We start from the raw sequence: 20,242 nt of genomic DNA, 5'->3' as shown, positions 1-20,242 counted from the left end.
AACCCTAATTTAATGTCGTTAGGCATGTTAAGGGATGTTAATTTTAATCGTTCAATTTAGCATATTAGGCGATCGAGTCAATTTAATCACGCGTCATTAACAAATTAACGCTCAAGAAACACTTCATTATGCATACGTACTATTTACATATATTACAACGTGAAATGGGGTGGTTCAATTTAGCCCCGAAAATTCACACACATATTCTACTTTCATAGTATTCGATTCTTATATCGTTTGAGTTACTATTTCATTATGTTTTTCCATTTGATTATTTTCTTTATTTCGTGGAAATAGTCATAAGAATTATTTAAAAAAATAAAATGAAAATGATTTCATAGAAGTCTTTAAGCTGAAATACAATATTAAAAAAAATCACACAAAAATAAAAATACATCTATTTAAGATAACTAGATCAGCTTAGTTTAGATTTAAAAAATCCAAGTTATAAATAGCAATCTAGTTGAGCAGCTTGAAGCCTTTAAATTGGTGCGTGCCATAGGATAAGAGAACAAATTGCGACATATAATGTACCTGAATTGGCTGGGAGTATCGTAGCTCAAAAAAAAAAAAACTGTAGTAAAAAACAAGTTTTTTAAAAACAAACCTCTTCTAAGTTTTGTATATAATATTAAGACATATAAAAAATAAATGTATATAAAAAAACCTAATTGAGAAATCACCAATTCTCTCCGTAAGCTTTGATCATGAGGATGGCAAAGTGCTCAATCTCCCCTAGTGAGAGGGGGCAAAAAGGGAAAAAACGATCAGATCAGTGTGGACAAATGCGACAGTGTGGACGATTGACGTCACCGTGAACGAAGATGCAGTATTTTCAAATGTGTCTTTTACGACTATTTTACACCATGGTAATGGCGGACGTCATTTCCACTTATATTGATGACCAAACCGAGCAAAATGGCAAAGTTTTAAAACGATCGGATAAGAACCCAAACTTCGTCACACGACAAAATCGTTTGCGAACTAAGAAGAGGTTAGTAAAAATTGATGATTGCACATCAAAGCAACCAGCAGTTTTGCAGAGATGCTTTTCTAGATAAACTAATGCTTCCAGTAGTACTAATATTGAGCCAAAGACCAATATGTAGATAGTACATGATTAGTTCTATTAGTACACGATTCTAGTTAAGTAGTTTTGCATTTTAATTTGAAGGATTAAATTGATTTAAAAATATATTTAATTACTGGTGAAGAAGAAAATTAGACGACAGAATCAAATAAAATCCTCGAAAAGTTACATCAACAGTAGAAAGTCAGTCAAATTTAGTTATTTTTGTATACAAAAATTCGATCATTCAAACAAGATTGATATTCAAATGTCGTCAATTATTTTTGGCCAATTTTGATTGAATTTTAATTTGCGTTGTTAGTTGTCTCAACTTCGTGATAATACAAGCTTAAAACTTAGCTTTAAATCTTCTAGGAAAATAATTATATGGAAAATTCATTAAAATATAATAAAAATTTAAATGCATGTATAGATAAGTGTTAATCTATTCATCTATTCTAAAACGATAGAAACAATTTCATCTTCTATTCATCCTTTTATGGAAAAACGAACTAGATTTTGATCAAGAGAATAGTATTTTTTCAAAAAAAAATCTAAATTTACGGCAAAATGAAGACCAATCATATTATACATTTTATATTTTACTAATGGATTTTTATTATTTTTACTTAAAATAATAATAAAAAAACCCCCATCTTATATGGTGTGAAACCAGCCGACCAATTTTTGATGCAATAATTATTAAAAAAAAAATGCATTTACAAGTTTATCGCATATAAAAAGCAATAAAAAAGCATATTAATGACAATTTGAACAATATTTCATTACATTGGGGAGGGCTAAATTTAATATGCAAGGGGAAAAAGTAATTCCGTTTGCAAAGTGCATATACGAGAGAGCACAGTTTATGATACAAATTGAATCAATTAACCCCTCAACGAGCGACCAAATTTGCACACACACACACACACACATATTCCGTATTTGAACCACCCCATACACAAAATATCGACAAATCACTGTATACACAATATCCTAGCAATACAATAATCAATATGTATTTTTATATTATTATATATACGCTAGTAATATAAAAATATTTCGCAAATCCTGTAAAAATCAAAAACAGGAACAGTACTTTACACGCACTCTCGATTATATAATATTATTATTTTTACTATGTAATATTATTAAATGTGAATTAATTCAATATTTTATATTACAATACGGTACGATTGTTTCATTTGATACGGGTTTTGAAAACCCGTCAGGTATATTTCCGTAAGTTTTGATTTAAAGTACCATTCATGGTATACATATGTATGTATATACCGTGGAGTAAGCTGAGAATCAATCGTACTGTATGGTTATTGTGCCGCTCATAGTCATCAGTGGGAGGGCAGGGGCGCTCAAGCGCGGCACTCGAGCCCGCCGATATATCATCTGAGGATTCCGAATGCGAAGGATGTTAAAACGACGACTAGAGAGTATTCCAGGGGCGCACAACCGCTGGGTACATCATCTGGGGCACCCCTGGGCGCTCCGGTCGCGTGCCATAGGTTGTCAACCACCGATTGTTCGATGATGTTGTTTTCCAAGGTGTCTGCAAAAAATAAAAATTAAAAATTATTTTGGATTCGATTCATGAAGGGACACGTGGCTCAGGTAGTCAGTGAGACTCGTCAACTGTCGCTTCGGCCAATTTAAGCCAATTTCAATTACCTACATTTATTATCATTATGAAGATTGTATAAATGTAGTGCCGCATTTCAAAACGTTTATGGTCCATATGGATTTACTGGCCATACAATTTAGGGCGAAATCACATAGCGTGGGATTTGGTACGTGGTTTTTTTTTAGATAGTTTTAAACATATAGAAAAAATGTGGCGTACATGGTATACAAAATACTGTAAAGCGAATATACATATACTTGATTTAAAATATTACTCGAAATATTACAAGTCATATATGAGATTATTTAGGTGGAATATCACACAGCTAATCATGCAAAAATCATGTATTTCCATTCAGTTATGTACGATATTTTGTTATCATAGATTGTTTTATGATTTGTTTAAAATTAATATAAAAATATATTTATATAAAAAACTTTTTTGCCTATTTGACAACTTTACAACTTTCCGATTTGACTAATTGTATTTCAGGAAATCGGCATTTGAAACAATCTTATTTCGATCGATTGATTCTCAAGCAATTTGTTTTCGAGCAATCCATTTTTGAGCAGTTTTTTTTCAAGTAATTCGTTTCGGGCAATTGATTTCGAGATATTTACATATTTGCGTCAAATAATTAGAGGTAGGACCGGAAGCGTGCCGTTTATTGTTCAATTGTTGTAAATCCTTTGTAAAAAAGATTCAGCAAACCTCAAACAATGCATTTACAACAGTTGAACAATATACAGCCCCCTCAGGGTCCGGGCTTTACAAATAATAAACTGAAATTATTTTTAAAAAATCTACTAATAATACGAATTGAGGTACACTTTTCACTTACAGTATGTACGTGAATAAAATTACATGTATGTACATATACATACATAGATATAAAGAAACTGATTAAAAATAATTTAAAATAATATATATGTATGTTTTTAATTTACACCATTTCAAAATTGATTTCTTAAATATTATATATATATATATATATATATATATATATATATATATATATATATATATATATATATATATATATATATATATATACATATATATATGTATATATATATATATATATACATATATATACATATATATATATATATATATATATATATATATATATATATACATATATATATATATATATATATATATATATATATATATATACATACATAAATACATATATATATATATATATATATATATATATATATATATATATATATATATATATATATATATATATATACATAAATACATATATATATATATATATATATATATATATATATAATTTTTTTTTTTTTGCATTTTATTTATCAAATAAATAAAAAGCTACAATTGTTTAAAATGCGTTATTGAATTTTTGGCCCACCAGGTGACCGCAGTTAAGAACATATGTATGTACATATACATACATACATAGATATAAAGAAACTGATTAAAAATAATTTACAATAATATATACATATGTATGTTTTTAATTTACACCATTTCAAAATTAATTTCTTAAATATTTATATATATATACATATATATATATATATATATATATATATATATATATATATATATATATATATATATATATATATATATATATATATATATACATATATATATATATATATATTTTTTTTTTGCATTTTATTTATCAAATAAATAAAAAGCTACAATTGTGTAAAATGCGTTATTGAATTTTGGCCCATCACGTGACCGCAGTTAAGGCAATGAATTGGGTCTTTGAAAGATTGCGACTTACCGTAAGTCGTCACGTCAGGGATGACCTTCTGTTCGGCAGGGGGCAGGGGCACCACAAATCCTGAAAAGACGACGTAAAACACGTGTTTAATGTATAATTCAAAAGGGAAGAAGTGGAGGAGAAGAACGAAGAAAAAAATATAGGAGAACACACATCGCCATCGCTATACGTGCAATATATCACATAGGTATATGAATCATTGCCCCGTAACGCTGTGCGGTAATGCGGTCATAATTTAGCTGTAATGCGACCATAACCTGACGGCAGTGTGCGATTTTTTTTCGCGCTCATAGTGGGTGGTAGGCATTTAAAATGTTTTATAGCGAGACTTAATATGTACGACGCGTCAATGTTGCCAAATTGCTAAATTTGCCCCAGTCACTGTATTACTTTATTCGGTTGCTTGGGTACGATTTTGTTGCGGTTTTCTCAAGGCGAGTTCATATTTGAGATGGTTTTTGATGTTCGGAAAATTTTAAAAACCGTTCAAATTAGTTCACAAGACGTGCACGAAGACACGTGCGTGAGTCGTGTCTCCGTTTGCGCCCTGTATCTCCGCGTGCTCTGTAAATGCAAAGGATTTTTTAAGTGAAATTAAGTGTTTATATGTAAAAAAAATCGTATATGACCAACCCATGATTTTATCTATGTATTTATATTTGAGGAATATAAGCTAGCAGCATAGCTCGGTCGTTAAGCTTCTGCCTAAAACCAAGAGGCGCCGGGTTCGATCCCATGAGCTGACCTCGATTGAAAAAAAGATATGTATATACTACATATATAAGTTTTTTGTTGATCTGATTATGTTCGTTTTATATTTGTACGTTTTGTTGGCATCATTATAACTGTGAGTACATTGAAACGACTATTATATAATAGCACAGCGAGCGTTATCTTACACAGACACACAGAATAGCGATATTATATATGTATATATAGCCGGCAGCATATCTCGGTGGTTAAGCTTTTGCCTAAAACCGAGAGGCGCCGGGTTCGATCCCATAAGCTGACCTCGATTGAAAATAATTTTTCCGAGTATATCTGTAGTGCTGCTGGTCCGGCATGGATATTTGTGACTCCAGGTCGATAGTTTTCTATCAGAGTTTGCCAATTTCTCTGATTTCATTGTTGAAACGGTTCCCGATTAAAATTGGCTAAAATCCTTCCTACCTACTATGTTACCACTATTTGAATATGATTAATGTACAATAAAATTTATGTACAATTCATAGATGTCTCGTTAATTTGCAAGGTTTTCAGTGTCTTGTAATTCAGTGACTTTGTAATTGGCCAGGAAGGCGCATTGGGGTTTACCTGTAAGGCCTTCCTGGTATATATAAAATAAATAAATAAATAAGAAGTTCACAAAACAAAATTTAAAAATTAAACATACATACACGTATACACATGCCGGTTATGAGAGCATTTTCGATACAAATTGAACGCAAATGTAGGGAAATTTACACAACACTAAAGTTCCACTTCCGGTTATCGGATTTTGTTCGAAATTGTTTTATTACTTAAAATTACCATAATTATTATACACATTAAATATCAAGAAAATAATTTTAAAGGTTAAAATAAAATAATGGAATATTGTTTTTAAAAAAAAATACTTCTTCCGGTTTATGAAATCTAACCAAAACCTTATCAGCTCTAAGTTAGTACATAAAGAATACAAATACAAATTTTCAGCTTGATACGTTCAGGAGTGTGGACAGATTCGTGGCTACAACATTTTTTTACCTTTCTAAGACGAAAAAATCCCACTTCTGGTTTATAGAATTAAGTGATTTTTTTGATTATTTTCATCACATTGATACAAGAATAATACATGAATTTTTTACATTTCAAAAAATTTTAACCTGATTCATTTAACGGCTTGGGAGGTAATTGAATTAAAAAAAAGGGACACCCATAAGGCAAGGTACCATTTCCGGTCAACTTAAAAATTTGAAAAAAACTAACGGCGTATTGATAAGAATTTCAGTAACCGATACTAAGTTTCAGTTTGATAGGACTGACGGTGTTCAAAAAATCGGCAAAATACACACACACACACATTTTTTCTAGATTATGAAAACGTGATCAGTGATCGATTGAGTGACTCAAATCTCGAGTTCGAATTTTCGCATGATCACGAAACTTCATCTATTATTACTACGTACATAAATAAAGTAAAAATAGTGTATACATGTAAACATACAAGTTTGAACTCGAACACGTGTTTACGTAGATACATATACATATATACAAAGCGTGAGTTGAATTTTGACTAAATTCAATGTGGAAATGTTAGAAGTTATTCACCGTAAGGGTTGACGATCGCTTAATTTTCAAGGTTCCTGAATAATATCCAGCAATTGTGTTACACCGGAAGCTGGGAAATACGTTAGACGTGTACGACGATATTGTAAAGGGGGCTTAGCGCGCGGGTAACACGTGTCGCGCCATTATTAACCGTATGTTATTTACAAGGTACAACTTAAACGCACCACACTACACACACTCACACACACACAAACACTACGACTCGTATCTACCTTTTATTATTACATGTTATTACATATAGTGTGCACGAAAACTAGGTGCATTCAGGAAAATAAATTTTCAGTAAAATAAATTTTAGCGTACACTTTCAGTCAAAAGTTGTACGCTAGCGCTGGAAAATTCTAGCTTAAGAGGGCTGGACAGCAGCGCCTTGTCCATACAAACGTACTATACTTCTCCCTTCCTCAATTATGGCACTAGAGAAATTATTTTTATTAATATGCTATGGATATCCACCATTGAGGTGCATCTATCGTTTTATTTTTTTGATTAATTATTTTTTATATGAGCTAGGAGCCGCCAAACATCTATAAAATCGCCTCTTTTTTACACCCACGAAACGAGTCCAGCGTGCTTATTTAACGGTCGATTTAAAAAAAAATACGCCGATAGATGCACAGAAAGTATCTTTCTTATACCGATGATAAATTTTTTTTTAAAATTGGTCCAGTTTTGGAGGAGAAAATAGTAAAATACGAAACCTCGATTTTGTCAATTTAAAATACGTTTTATCTGGCCGAAGCGCAACTGTCGCATTCACTCAATATATATATTGATATATATTGTCGCATTCACTCAATATATATGTACACTCAATATATATATCGAAGAAATGAACGGTAACAAAATTAAGGTTTCAGGTGTACAGCCCTCTTAAATCTATACATTATGTCTTATGAAGTTGAATTGATCTACGTTTTCAATCATTTCTTTGAATTACATAAATAAAATTTATTATAAAACAATGTTCATTTATAGATATGTACATACTAAGGCTTCCAATCCCTTTGTTTTCTGGTACCGTGAATCCCGGTGCTGAAACTAGTCTGAATACCGGGATTACGGTGATGGCAAAATTTCTTTTTAAATATTATTTTTACAAAAATAATAAAGAAAAAACATAAAAAACATTATATAATGAGAAATGGTGGGATGAGCAATGACAGTCATAGTCCATTTGTTTTATTTGACCCGTTTTGACGCCGGCTTGCCGTTCCCACGAAATGGTATCAACGGCCTGTATTGTGTCGCAGATTTTGTGCTCAACTGCAATGATATTTGTAGCATATTTTGACTGATTCGAACTCAGAATCAATCACTGATCACGTTTTCACGTGTGTCTGTGTGTCTGTGTGAGTGTCCGTATGTGTACGTCAGTGTATTTTGGGGATTTTTTGAACACCGTTCGTCCTATCGAACTGAAACTTAGTAACTCTCTTTTTTACTAGCCTTTTTTCAGCTTGCTTTCGATTTTTCGTCTGACAATATTTGGGTTCTTATCCACACTCTTTTGTGTCGATGAATAATTACTAGACGGTACAAACTATTTGTAAAAAACGAATCAATGAATCAAAGTGATGTTTTTCTACTTTATTTGATTACATTAAAGGATGTCTTTTATTTACTCTTAGAAATCTAGAAATGGATGCGAACCTAAAATTTAAAGAATGTAGCCAAACTCTCAAAACAAGAACGCCAATATGAGGAGTATTTTTTGCGTGAGACATCGGGAGAGTTTGCAAAATGCAATTGAACGGTTTTGAAATATGAAAATATGCAATTGAACATTTTTTTCTTTTTTTTGTTATACATTTGATTCCCGGTGCTAACACCGGGATCCCGGGATTGGAAATTCCTAGCACCGAAATCCCGGTGCTGAAGTAATCTTACGGGATTGGAAGCACTAATACATACATACATACATGGTTCTAGGACACTTACTCCCTGGACACATACCACCCGGACACATACCCCCGGTCGAAAATCCCCTGAACATTAACCCCCCGTACAAAAAGCTCCCTTGCAAATAACCCCCCCCATCATTTTTGGCCGGGGGTATGTGTCGGGGGGCTATGTGTCCAGGGGGTATATGTCCGGGGGATGTGTGTCCGGATACCACATACATACATATTTATTTTATTTTATTTTTACCAGGAAGGCTTGACAGGAAGACCCCAAATGTGCATTTCTGGACAAGTAATTACAAACAATGCAGTATTTTATTATTTAATAAATCACAGTATTTCCAGAAGCTGAAGAACACGAAATAAAAATTAATTAATTAATCCGATCCATCATACTGCTAGTTAGATTTGAGGGTATTTCTGTCTCCAAATCGATCGTTTCTTATCAGAGTTTGCCAATTTTATCTGATCACTGTTGAATCGGTTCCTCAAAATTGGCAAAAATCATCTTTCCTGCCGTCACAAATCTAGTGAATTTATTGTATATACAATTTGTAAAAATTATGTACAAATCTAAAATCCATAGATGTCTCAATGGATTAATTCTGTAATTAATTAATTAATTAAATGTTATTTCGTGTTCTTCAGCTTCTGGAAATACAGTGATTTATGTAATAATAATATGCTGCATTGTTTGTAATTAATTGTCCAGGATGGCGCATTGGGGTCTTCCTGTCAAGTCATCCTGGTATGTGTATGTATATGCAAAAATAAAATAAAACGTCACAAACTCAATATTGAATATGTAAGTATATGTAAGTGTACGGATCTAATGAAAATTTCGTAAAGGAACTTATGTATAGGTTTGATTTATGAGGCAGACTCTATGAAGCTTGTTAGAAATGAAATGATTCACTGGAGTACTATTCTTACGATAGTTCAGTTTTTAGTTGGTTGGTCAATAGTACAATGTGTAAGGATGTTTATTTATTTTTTACATATATACAGGAAGGCCTTACAGGTAAACCTCAATGCGCCTATTAAAAATTACAATTACAATGCAGCATTTTTATTACAAGCCGTTAAATTACGAGACACTGAAAAACTCGAAAATTAACGAGACATCTATGAATTGCACATAAATTTTATTGTACATAAATCAATCTCAAATAGTGGTGACATAGAAGGTAGGAAGGATATTTAGCCAATTTCACCGGCAACCGTTTCAACAATGAAATTAGAGAAAATTGGCAAACTCTGATAGGAAACGATCGATCTGGAGTCACAAATATCCAAGTCTGACCAGCAGCACTACAGATGTACTTAATTGAGGTCAGCTCATGGGATCGAACCCGGCGCCTCTCAGTGTTATTAACGACCGAGCTATGCTGCTGGCTATATAAAAATGGTTTTAAAAAAGGGAATGTAATATAGGATTTTTGACGTGAATTTATATTCTTTCCTTCATTCTCGTTTTATCATTTTCAAAAGACACCTAGAAAAAGTGTCCTTACAACAGACTACTATATTGTATACGTTAAAGGTGTCACAGTGAAGTAGGGTTGTATAGCTTGGCTCACTTTTGCGGTGAAAGAGGTGCGTACGCATTTTAATAAAGTGTATCATAGAGCGCGTTTGCTGCCAGAGGCGAATGAAAGGAGGAAAAATTCATCTCGGTATGAAAAGTGAGAGTGAAAGAAAGGGCGAGCAGTTTCGACACAAAGCGAAGACGAAAAAGAAGGTACACTTTAATTTGATAACCTTTGGAAAAGGGAAAGAAATCCTTTGATGTTTGTATTAATTTAAAGATGCCGTGTAAACGCACCGGGGTGAATTTGTAATTTCGTCGGGGAAAAATTGCGTCATGCGGACGAGGAAAAGTTTGTGGAAAATATGTGGGCGCAAAAATAAAAGCACGAAAAAAGCGGAAAAGTCGACGTTTGAAATTCCTCTAGTTGGGCGATTCAGAGAGTCGTACGGGGGGGCAGATTTTGTACTACTATTTTGGAATTTCTCGAGTTTCGAGGTTTGCTAGCTTTGTGTTCAGGACTTTTCTTAAAAGCTCGCGAAAGCTCGAAAAAGCTCTACCGTAATCCGTTCGGATTACGTGCTGGATAAACAATGTTTTTATTTTTTACTTTTGGTCCGCGTCGCCGAAAGTACTTTGAGATCATTTATTGTTGCCGTTTATGCTGCAAATTTTAATTTCACTTTTTGTTTTTTACGACAGGTCGTCGTGACAGTTTTGCGAGAAAAAATAATCAACACGGATTTACCTATTATGTTATTTTCTTTTAGAACCTTTTAAAGCTTTTATTTTAGCATATATTTGACGAAGATGCAATATCTTACTTACTATTGAGATTTCTCAAACCGAAAAGAGTCCATGATTGAGAAAATTCGTACATTTTTCCAATGTCCATTTTATTATATTTCCCTCATGCATTTATTTTTTGAATTATCTATATATTTAAAAAAAATCAATGTATGATTAAAATAAACTTAAGTATGAAAAGTATTGAAGGTTTTTTTCCTTATACATATGTATGTACATATGTACTCATGTACTAGTCATTTTCTTACAGTTACACATTTCTAGTATGCAATGAAAAGTTTTAGTCTATTTTTAGTCGGTATAATTGGCAATTTTAAGTCAAATTTTCACCATAAATGTCTTTGTGGATATAAATTGATATGTATTTACTGAATTTCGCTGAATTGTTTAAAATCCTGCAAATTTCCAAATTTGACCATAGATGTCTCTGTGGATATTAATTGATATGTATTTATGTACTTTGTAAAATACTAATAATATTTGCATCAAATGTACAATGTTTCTGGCCAGGAAGGCGCATTAGGGTTACTTCTTAAGCCTTCCTGGTATAAATTAAAGATAAAATAAAAAATAAAATAAAATTACCTTCGTAACTAGAAACATTTTGATACTTTACATCCCACTCACATATGTATTTGAAATACATATGGCTATGTGCGAGCAGAACGTAAACTGTCTGCCATAATCTCTTTATCGAACAAATCTTGATCTTATCAATATTTGAAATGATTCATACATTCATATGTACATATATGGTGAAAGCCTTCAAGTATTACAAACAATTCCAATATACATATAGTGGAGATTTGAACCAAGGCACTTCTTATGGCTGATTAAAAATATGTTTGGACAGGAATTGGACAATGCAACTAAAATCTTAGATTGCATTACACAAAGCGGGCATCCTGGACCAGGTCAAACCCCATCCCCGACACCACCCTCATCAGATTTCGTGCTCCAAAATGGAGCCCCCTGCCCCCGTCCATTTGAATAATCGAAATACGACCGGGCCCAGATTGCCGTCAGCACCGCATTTGCATACATACAAGAAAATTACGTCTGTAAAAGATACGATTTATCCAACGGAAAGGGGGTGAGAGGGACTATCGAGAGGGGGATGCTGGGGGCTGAGAATGGAAAATGGGGAGGGATGGGAGGAAAAGCGCGGATACCGCCGTTCATATTCAAATGAGACTTGTACGTAGCGGTCGTTAAAACGACTTACACCATTTAACCCCAACCCGACGGTCGTTGTAAATATTTTTGAAAGAGGAGATGGGAGGGGTGGACGGGGATCGGGTTGGGGTGGGTTTTCCTGGTATTTGGCGGATAAAAGAGGGTATTTTTGCCACTTTTCATAGGCCGTGCTCAGAGAATGGGGAGCGCGGTGCGAGATTAGAGCACTTCTACGAGCACAAAAGTGGATGTTTCGCGTTAACCGTTCGGATGGCAGTTAATGGGTTAATAATGAGAAATCCGATAATGAACGTCGACGAAAGCCTAATGCGAGCAATTTCCAACATATTGGGGAAAAAAAAATAACTGTACTTTTGTGTACAAATACCTTTCTTCAGAGTCAAAGTCTCATCATAAGAATGTAAGTATATGTTATTACCAATCGGAAAAATTGAATATTCCACGAATATATCAAAAAAATCATTAGTTCATAAATACGATGAAAAACGTATGAACCGTCTCATACATACATAATTAGTTTTCAAAAAATACAAGAGGTGGCACTTTATTTAAAAAATTCCTGAATGAAATCTTATGAAATCAGTAGATAGAGAGATTACAAAAATATTGACACTTCTACAAAATTCTACACTATTGGTAATACCGGTATTCAACAGTATTGATTTATTTAAGCATATTAATTAATCAATTATAGGCTAACTGTAGGATCATCATTAATTGTTTGAATTAATTACTTTAATTTATTACGAAATTACGGAAATAGTTTTGGGTATAAATTCGACATTTTCAGCATACATACGTATCTTTGTTTTTAATTTACGATACACTGAATTACTCGGCGTTGCTCAGGGGTTCAAAGTTGGATAAAAAGTAATAATCTACGGTTCAATGAGAGAGTATACCGAAATAAGGGATTCTATATTGAAAAACCCTTTGATTTTGAGCCATTTACTGAATAATACATACATATGTATACAGTTAATTAACATTTAAATGATAAATCATTATTAAATGATTCATCTACTACATTTACACTTATACGTAACCTTTTATTTTTTTTTAAATGTTTTTTTAAATTAACAAAATAAAATGTTATGATTGAAGTAATTAAAAATGGTTAAAAATACACTACGTCTTCCAGAATCGTTTTTACTCAGAATTATGTCACTAATCAATCATAAGATTGACATTGAAGGCTTGAGACACTTTAAAAGTATTACAATCACTTTTATAAATTACATAAAGCCTCATCGTAATCGGAATAAGGAAGAAGAAATAAATAGACGTATGAAATTAGGATGGAGCGCATTTGAACAAATGAATGTTGTTTTAAAATCAAAAATCCCTGAAGAAAAAGTTATTCGATCAATTTGTTTTGCCAGTGATGTCGTATGGATGTGAAACTTGGAAATTGAACGCTAAGTTACAACAAAAAGTCCAATGCACTCAAAATGTATGGAACGTTGTATGCTTGGCATAAACAGGTAACGGAATACGTGGGTGAGAAGTATGACAAGGGTTGTGGATATAGTGGATAGAGTAAAGAGATTGAAATGGCAATGGGCGGGCCACGTGACTAAAAGAAAAAAGGTGGACAAAATAAATGCTAGAATGGTACCCGAGAGAATGCAAAAGGGTAAAAGGAAGACCGCAGAGAAGATGGGTAGACGGAATTAGGAAAAGGTGTGGAGTGAAATGGATGAGAGTTCCGCAAAAGAGAGACGGGTGGAAGCATGTTGGAGAGGCCTTCATCCAGCAGTGGTTGGCGAATAGCTGTAGATGATGATGATAATCATTTTTATAATTAACCAGCAGCGTAGTCTAGTAGTGAGTATTGAATTCTTTCGTGCTTGATGTCACAGGTTCGATTCGTTACTGATCAGAATTTGCCAATTTTTCTGATTTTTATTTAACTGTTCCTGTAAAATTGGCTTTTTCTTCCCGATTTTCTATTGCAAACCTTGAGTATCCTTATATCTCACGTTTCGCCAGATTTCTCACCGTATATGTCTGTGTGGTTGTTTATCGAATGTAAAAGTTCGTATTGTTACATGAAAAATGTTATTAATCGTATTTATACGATGTTTGTAATATCTGACCATAGATGTCAGGTATTGTTTCGATTTACATGTGTATGTATGTAATACTTATGTATTTAGATGTCTCGTTAATTATGAGTTTTCAATGACTTCTAATAAATTAGCCATAGTGACGACCTGGAGCTAATCTGTAATGTCGCTATGGCGAAATTGTAAAACATAAAAAAATAATAATAGCTTCGACTCACTTGGAATGGCGATGTACTCAACTTCAGTCGTTGTCGACACTTGCGTTGTAGTCGTCGTAGAGGGCGTTGTTGTCGTCACTTTGATTTCTAAAAATAATCATATTATTCTTAAACATTGCCCACTATTTACCTATAGGTATATTATTCAAAAATATAAACAAAAAATAGCTTAAAAAAATCATGAAATTTCCATACGGATCGTACGATCGGTGCTACTTTAGTATTCGGTCTACCTTTGCATGCAATCTACTTTTGAATCGCAGTCGACTATTTTTTTTTATTTGTATCGTAGCAACGAAATGTTTATTATAATTTTTGTTTTTTCCTGCCGCCTCATAATGTTGTCGAAGCAAACATATCTCTTCACCAAATCTAAAATGAATAGGGCCAACCTTAACTGAACCTAACCTATCCTGACCCTTAAATAAATAGGTGTTGGCTGCTATTGATAAGATAAGATAAGATATTGTTGCGTAGGGGTGGGTGGAGGATCCAAGTAAAAGGCCAATAGTCGTTTCACAGCATTTATTGATGATTAAGGAGATACACGCACTGGCAGTGCTCAGTTCAGAATGACATGATATCGCCTACGTACCGCCTTATAAGGGGTAGATCTCTCAGGACGTCTAATCTGTTTACCTAATGTATAGTCACGTGTTCGGATATGTATTCCCACGGTATGAGAAGTGCAATCATTGTTTAGCTTACTTGCACTTAGCCTGTCGCTAATCCTTGAAACCACTTACACCGGTCACACGGTCTCTCAGGACGCTACCCGGCCTAATCCGATCGCAATTACTCGGCGGCTCTTTTAAGTATACGTAACAATATGTTTTTTTTTGTAAAAATATTGATGAAATAGCTTAGCAGCCAACACCTATTTATTTAAAGGTCAGGTTAGGTTAAGTTAAGGTTGGCCCTATTCATTTAAGATTAGGTTTTCAGGGTCGGTATTATTCAGTATCAGTGTCACACGTAAGAACTGAGACAGTGAGACCGCTTATTAAAGTAAAAACGTGAAGCATACTAAAGTAGATATGTGAAGGTAGACCGCATACTAAAGTAGCACCGTACGATCTTTAGTTCGACTTTGTTTGTTAAATGATGGAATTGGGTACTTACCATACAGTCTTATGTTCCCATCGGCTTTGCCCATGATGTTGCTAGCCACACACATATAAGTCCCAAGATCACTCTTGTTGAAGTCTTTGATGGTCAGTATCATACGCACTTCGTACGGCGACAGGTTTTCCCAATTCATGACGTAATTCTTCCTGTAAAATAAATTAAAATTCGATCAGAGCATTAATTGGAAAATTGTAAGGTTGATTAAACGTGATTGGGATATGGGTCAATTTAAATTTTAATTTGACGCCCCGTCGCACACCTGCCTTTTGTGGCATTAGCATTTTTTTCCATCGGATTATATACATATGTATATTTTTATTTCGTTGTGAAAAATTTCGATGAAAATATTGGGCAATATTTCACGACGTTCTTCGCTATGCATAAAATTATTTTCTGAGTCTACGTACCCTTTTACCAGCATTTCTTCTCTGTTCTTGATCCACGTTCGTACTGCTTGTGGAAATGCCTGGACGATGCACTCTAGACGTGCATCCGAGCCTGTAGGAACTCCTACTAATTGCTGGTTCACAGACACTGATGGAGCAACTGTAAATTTATTGAAAATTTTAATTTTTAAATCTATTATATCTTTGATTGCATATCTTCGAACGAAATTGATTAAAAAGTATATGGAAAACGGTTTGAAATTAATTGGAGACAATTTTCTTAGAAATAAACATATTTTTATAGGCAGTTTAATATCGTTTCATACAAGTTCATATCTTTATTTCGTAGCTTTGATTTTTATTTTAATTAGAGAAAGTGTAAGAAGCTTAGAGCATCTACGTACATATGTATGTGTATACAATTCAAATGTAATATTTTATATGTATTATACTAGCTGAACCCGGCATACAATAACGCATGCAATTCCCGTTCCCGTTTCTCGATGTGTTTCGATAAGTGAATATTTCAGTTTCAAATTAGTACTGAATAATCAAATTAACCCTCCCTCACCGAAGTGGGGTATGCAAGTGCTCCAATTTTTACGTTTTTCGTAATAACTATGTGGTTTTCAAAGCTATACACCTTATATTTCTTGTATTAATAGAATAAACTAATTTATTTTAATAGATTTGTATGAATTAGAAAAGGGGTATATCGTAAAAAAATACATTTATACATTTCCACGTTCCAAATTATGATTTAAAGGCGGTAGTGATAAGTCATGTTTTTGACTGTTCGCTTTCATATTCTTGTTGATCGATGAATCAATGCGAGAGAAAGATACAGCTAAATTTTCGTCGCTTTTGGCGCGTGGCTATTGAGTCATGAAGTCGCCTGTTGGCTTTATCTATGCGCCTTATGCATGTCGTTATTTTTTAATACAAAAATAGTCAAAAATATGTTATAGGACTAAAACTTTTTATGTTGATGTATAAAATGATTTTTTTATAGAAACCATACGTAAATTTGCTGCAATTTATTTTTAGTAAATCAGTAATTAATTTATATTATTAACTTTTCGTTTTATATATGTACCTATGTATTATATATACATATATATATATATATATATATATATATATATATATATATATATATATATATATATATATATATATATATATATATATATATATATATATATATATATATATATATATATATATATATATATATATATATATATATATATATATATATATATATGTATATATAATCAAAGAATTACATGTATAGAAAAAATATTTTATTGAATATTGAAAGGTCACTTGAATACCATTAGTCTTATTGTACTGAACTTTAACTTTTTATCAAAAAATTTTGTCATCCAAAAGTCAAGGTCTTCTATTTCTTTTAAATATGAGCCGTTATATTCGAAATTGACGTAAGTCCACTTTTCATCATTTCGAGAAATATGTCGCAAAACATTAAATATAATGTTTTGCGTTTATACAATATTTACAGGTACTGTTGGCCTATAATACGTTTATTCTGATTTTCCAAGATTCTTGACATATCGAATTAAAATAAGTGATAACAATTTGTGAATTTTATTATTTCATTTTATGTTTTCGGAACTGACAATTGAACTTTCGCCACTTTCAAACGGCTCATATGTAAGTTACATCTTTTTTAATGTATTTTTATTCATTATTTAGTTCACCGAGAATGGTAATTATTGAAATTTTCACTCATTATAGCCAAAAATATAATAAAAAGTGTTGCTATTAAACTTGACGATCAAACTATTTAAAAGCTGTTTTTTTTTTATCAAAATATCGAATTTTAAAGACACATACAGTTAATGTATCAGATTAATATGAAAGGATGCCACTTTCAAATATATCTCTAAATACATTTTTATTTTTATTTTTTACATATTAGCCACAGTTACATTACAGAGATCTCCAACGAGTCACTGTGACTAGTCATACAATTTCCATCAAGATATAACAATCTGCTATATCTTTATGGAAACATCATTAACATTTATAATTGATAAAATCAACCACTCAACCAGTTTAGCACAGTTTACATTGAATATGTCAATTCTACCAGAAATCTGGTTGAACAGATATATCACTCTAGATATTGGAGAAGTTGCCAATATATTTGTGCTAGCCAAAGGAGGAGCAAACAAATAACGATTCCTCAGGTCCCTGAACTTACTAGGTGCATAAAACTTAAATTCATTAAGAACCCGAGGATTGTGTACTATCCCATTTAATAGCTTAAAAAAGTGCTTTCCCAGAAACATAACACGACGAGACTCCGATGAGTTGAAGCCTAACGCTATATAACGCTAGGATATAGCCAGGGTTAATAACCACACAATTCCATATAAAAATATCTGAGAAACCGTTTTTGGATTCTCTCAATCTTCAATGATTGAGTCATATGGGAAGGACTCCATATAATGGAAGAAAACTCTAGAATGCTACGTACTAGAGATTCATATTGAATTTTAAGCACCAACGCACTCTGGAAAGGTTTAATAGTTCGTAGTAAGAATCCCAGCATTTTGGTGGCCCGCAAACAAGTATTGTCTATGTGCCGTTTAACATTATTTGAGAACAATTATGTAAAATTTCGATATTGAAATGGCTTATTTTCAGAAATATACAAACATACATACATAGACACGTCTGAAACTAATCATAGCATTGTTTAAGCTGAGAAGCACTAGTTCAGAACTAAACAGGCATCTAACCGAACGCTCATTCGCCTTTGATTATATGGCGCTCCTCCACTAATGGATTAATCGCACAGGTTTTACAAACAACAACGAACATCAAGTGTTTCGAGAGAAGAAGGAGACTGAGAGAACTGGGACTTTAACCCACACACACACACACACAGGGGAATCACCGCCGTTTATCCATTCCGGTTTCGGAGAGGAGAGGAAATGAAAGCGCGCATTGATCGAGCCGAAACTGGGAAAAGCTGCCGACTATAAATCCTTTTATTTGTATAGGAGGCGTTATTTATAGTGGCGGGGGAATTCGATCAAAGGGGAAAATTTCGCTTTGTAGCCGTCTGGCCGGCGAAAATAAGGCGACAACAAGGACCAAAGGACCTCTGTATGTATTCGAGTGTAGGACCCTTTACGCGGGAACCCCCTAACGATATTACTTATATCGGGTTAGGATAACAAACTGCCATCGGCTCTCCACACATGTATACACTTTGCGGATCTCAATGTGGGTCCTTCGCCACCTCTTCTGCAGCGAATGAAAATCATCATTATTGGCGATATCAAGACCTGAGATGAGTCCTTCTAGGACGACCGTCTACGTCCCGAATCGGGGTCACCGTGTGTGTGTTTAAATTCGACTGTCGAAGTTTATTTTGACATGTTATTACAACTATTTGCGACAGAGATGACATATGAGAGTATTAATACTTCATTTTTTTTTTATTAATGTGATTTATACAAATGCTGATAAAATTAAAGAGCGGCCTAAGTACTAGGTAAGTACATATGTAAGTAAGTATACAGGTGGCCGAAGTACTAGGCGCGGCTCTGATAACACTCATCGACAAATGAGGACTTTTTTTTTGATTCAGGGACAAAATATGACTTTTCTTATAGATTGAACCCATTGAACACGAATCTGGTATAAAAAAATGTTAATTGGCTCGAGATTCGGAGATGTGTTTTTTAAATCGCGCGATTTTTCTATATCTTGGTGTTGTTAGGTCGATGTCTCAAAATCTGTCAATTTCCTGTTCAAAATGAATATTGGGATCTATAGTCGGGTATTTAATCTTTCATTTGTAGTACTTTTTAGCTGTCAAATCTCTCTAAGTAGTCGTCCAGTTTAAATCAAAAGTCAAAAGTACGTATTTTCACTTGGGATTTTTTCCCAATGTTAATACTATTTTATATTGAGTATTTTCTATTGAAACATGTTTATTAGGATAGTGTTCTAGCTTCACTATTTTTTGTTTTCGTTTAAAAGAGCTAATTAGAAGTGTGTTGAATTTTAAATCGGTAAAACTGCAAGCTAAAAGCTCGTACTAGTATTCACTCGTATTTACACGAATCTGAATTGAATTAATAGGGATAATATATTAAATTGTCTTTATATGAGAATTAAATAAAATTCCACTTAGAAAAATCATATTTCGACT

At 33.0% G+C, this 20,242-nt stretch overlaps 1 protein-coding gene across 1 annotated transcript in view; it reads right to left on the bottom strand.

Annotated features, from left to right (window-relative positions):
- Positions 1-14,224: 14,224 nt before the first annotated feature.
- Positions 14,225-20,242, bottom strand: part of LOC143914132 (neurotrimin-like) — a 199,100-nt gene continuing 193,082 nt past the window's right edge. The window contains exons 6-9 of the mRNA XM_077434221.1: positions 16,069-16,207; positions 15,656-15,807; positions 14,534-14,620; positions 14,225-14,256 (exon numbers count right to left, since the gene is read on the bottom strand). Coding sequence (XP_077290347.1) covers positions 14,225-14,256; positions 14,534-14,620; positions 15,656-15,807; positions 16,069-16,207 — 410 coding nt within the window. The remainder of the gene's footprint in view (positions 14,257-14,533; positions 14,621-15,655; positions 15,808-16,068; positions 16,208-20,242) is intronic.

This window comes from Arctopsyche grandis, chromosome 7 (assembly GCF_051622035.1).
Source record: "Arctopsyche grandis isolate Sample6627 chromosome 7, ASM5162203v2, whole genome shotgun sequence".
In the NCBI taxonomy this organism is placed as follows: Eukaryota; Metazoa; Arthropoda; class Insecta; order Trichoptera; family Hydropsychidae; genus Arctopsyche; species Arctopsyche grandis.
Note: the sequence above shows the minus strand (reverse complement) of the source record. Positions and strands in the feature narration are given on the sequence as shown.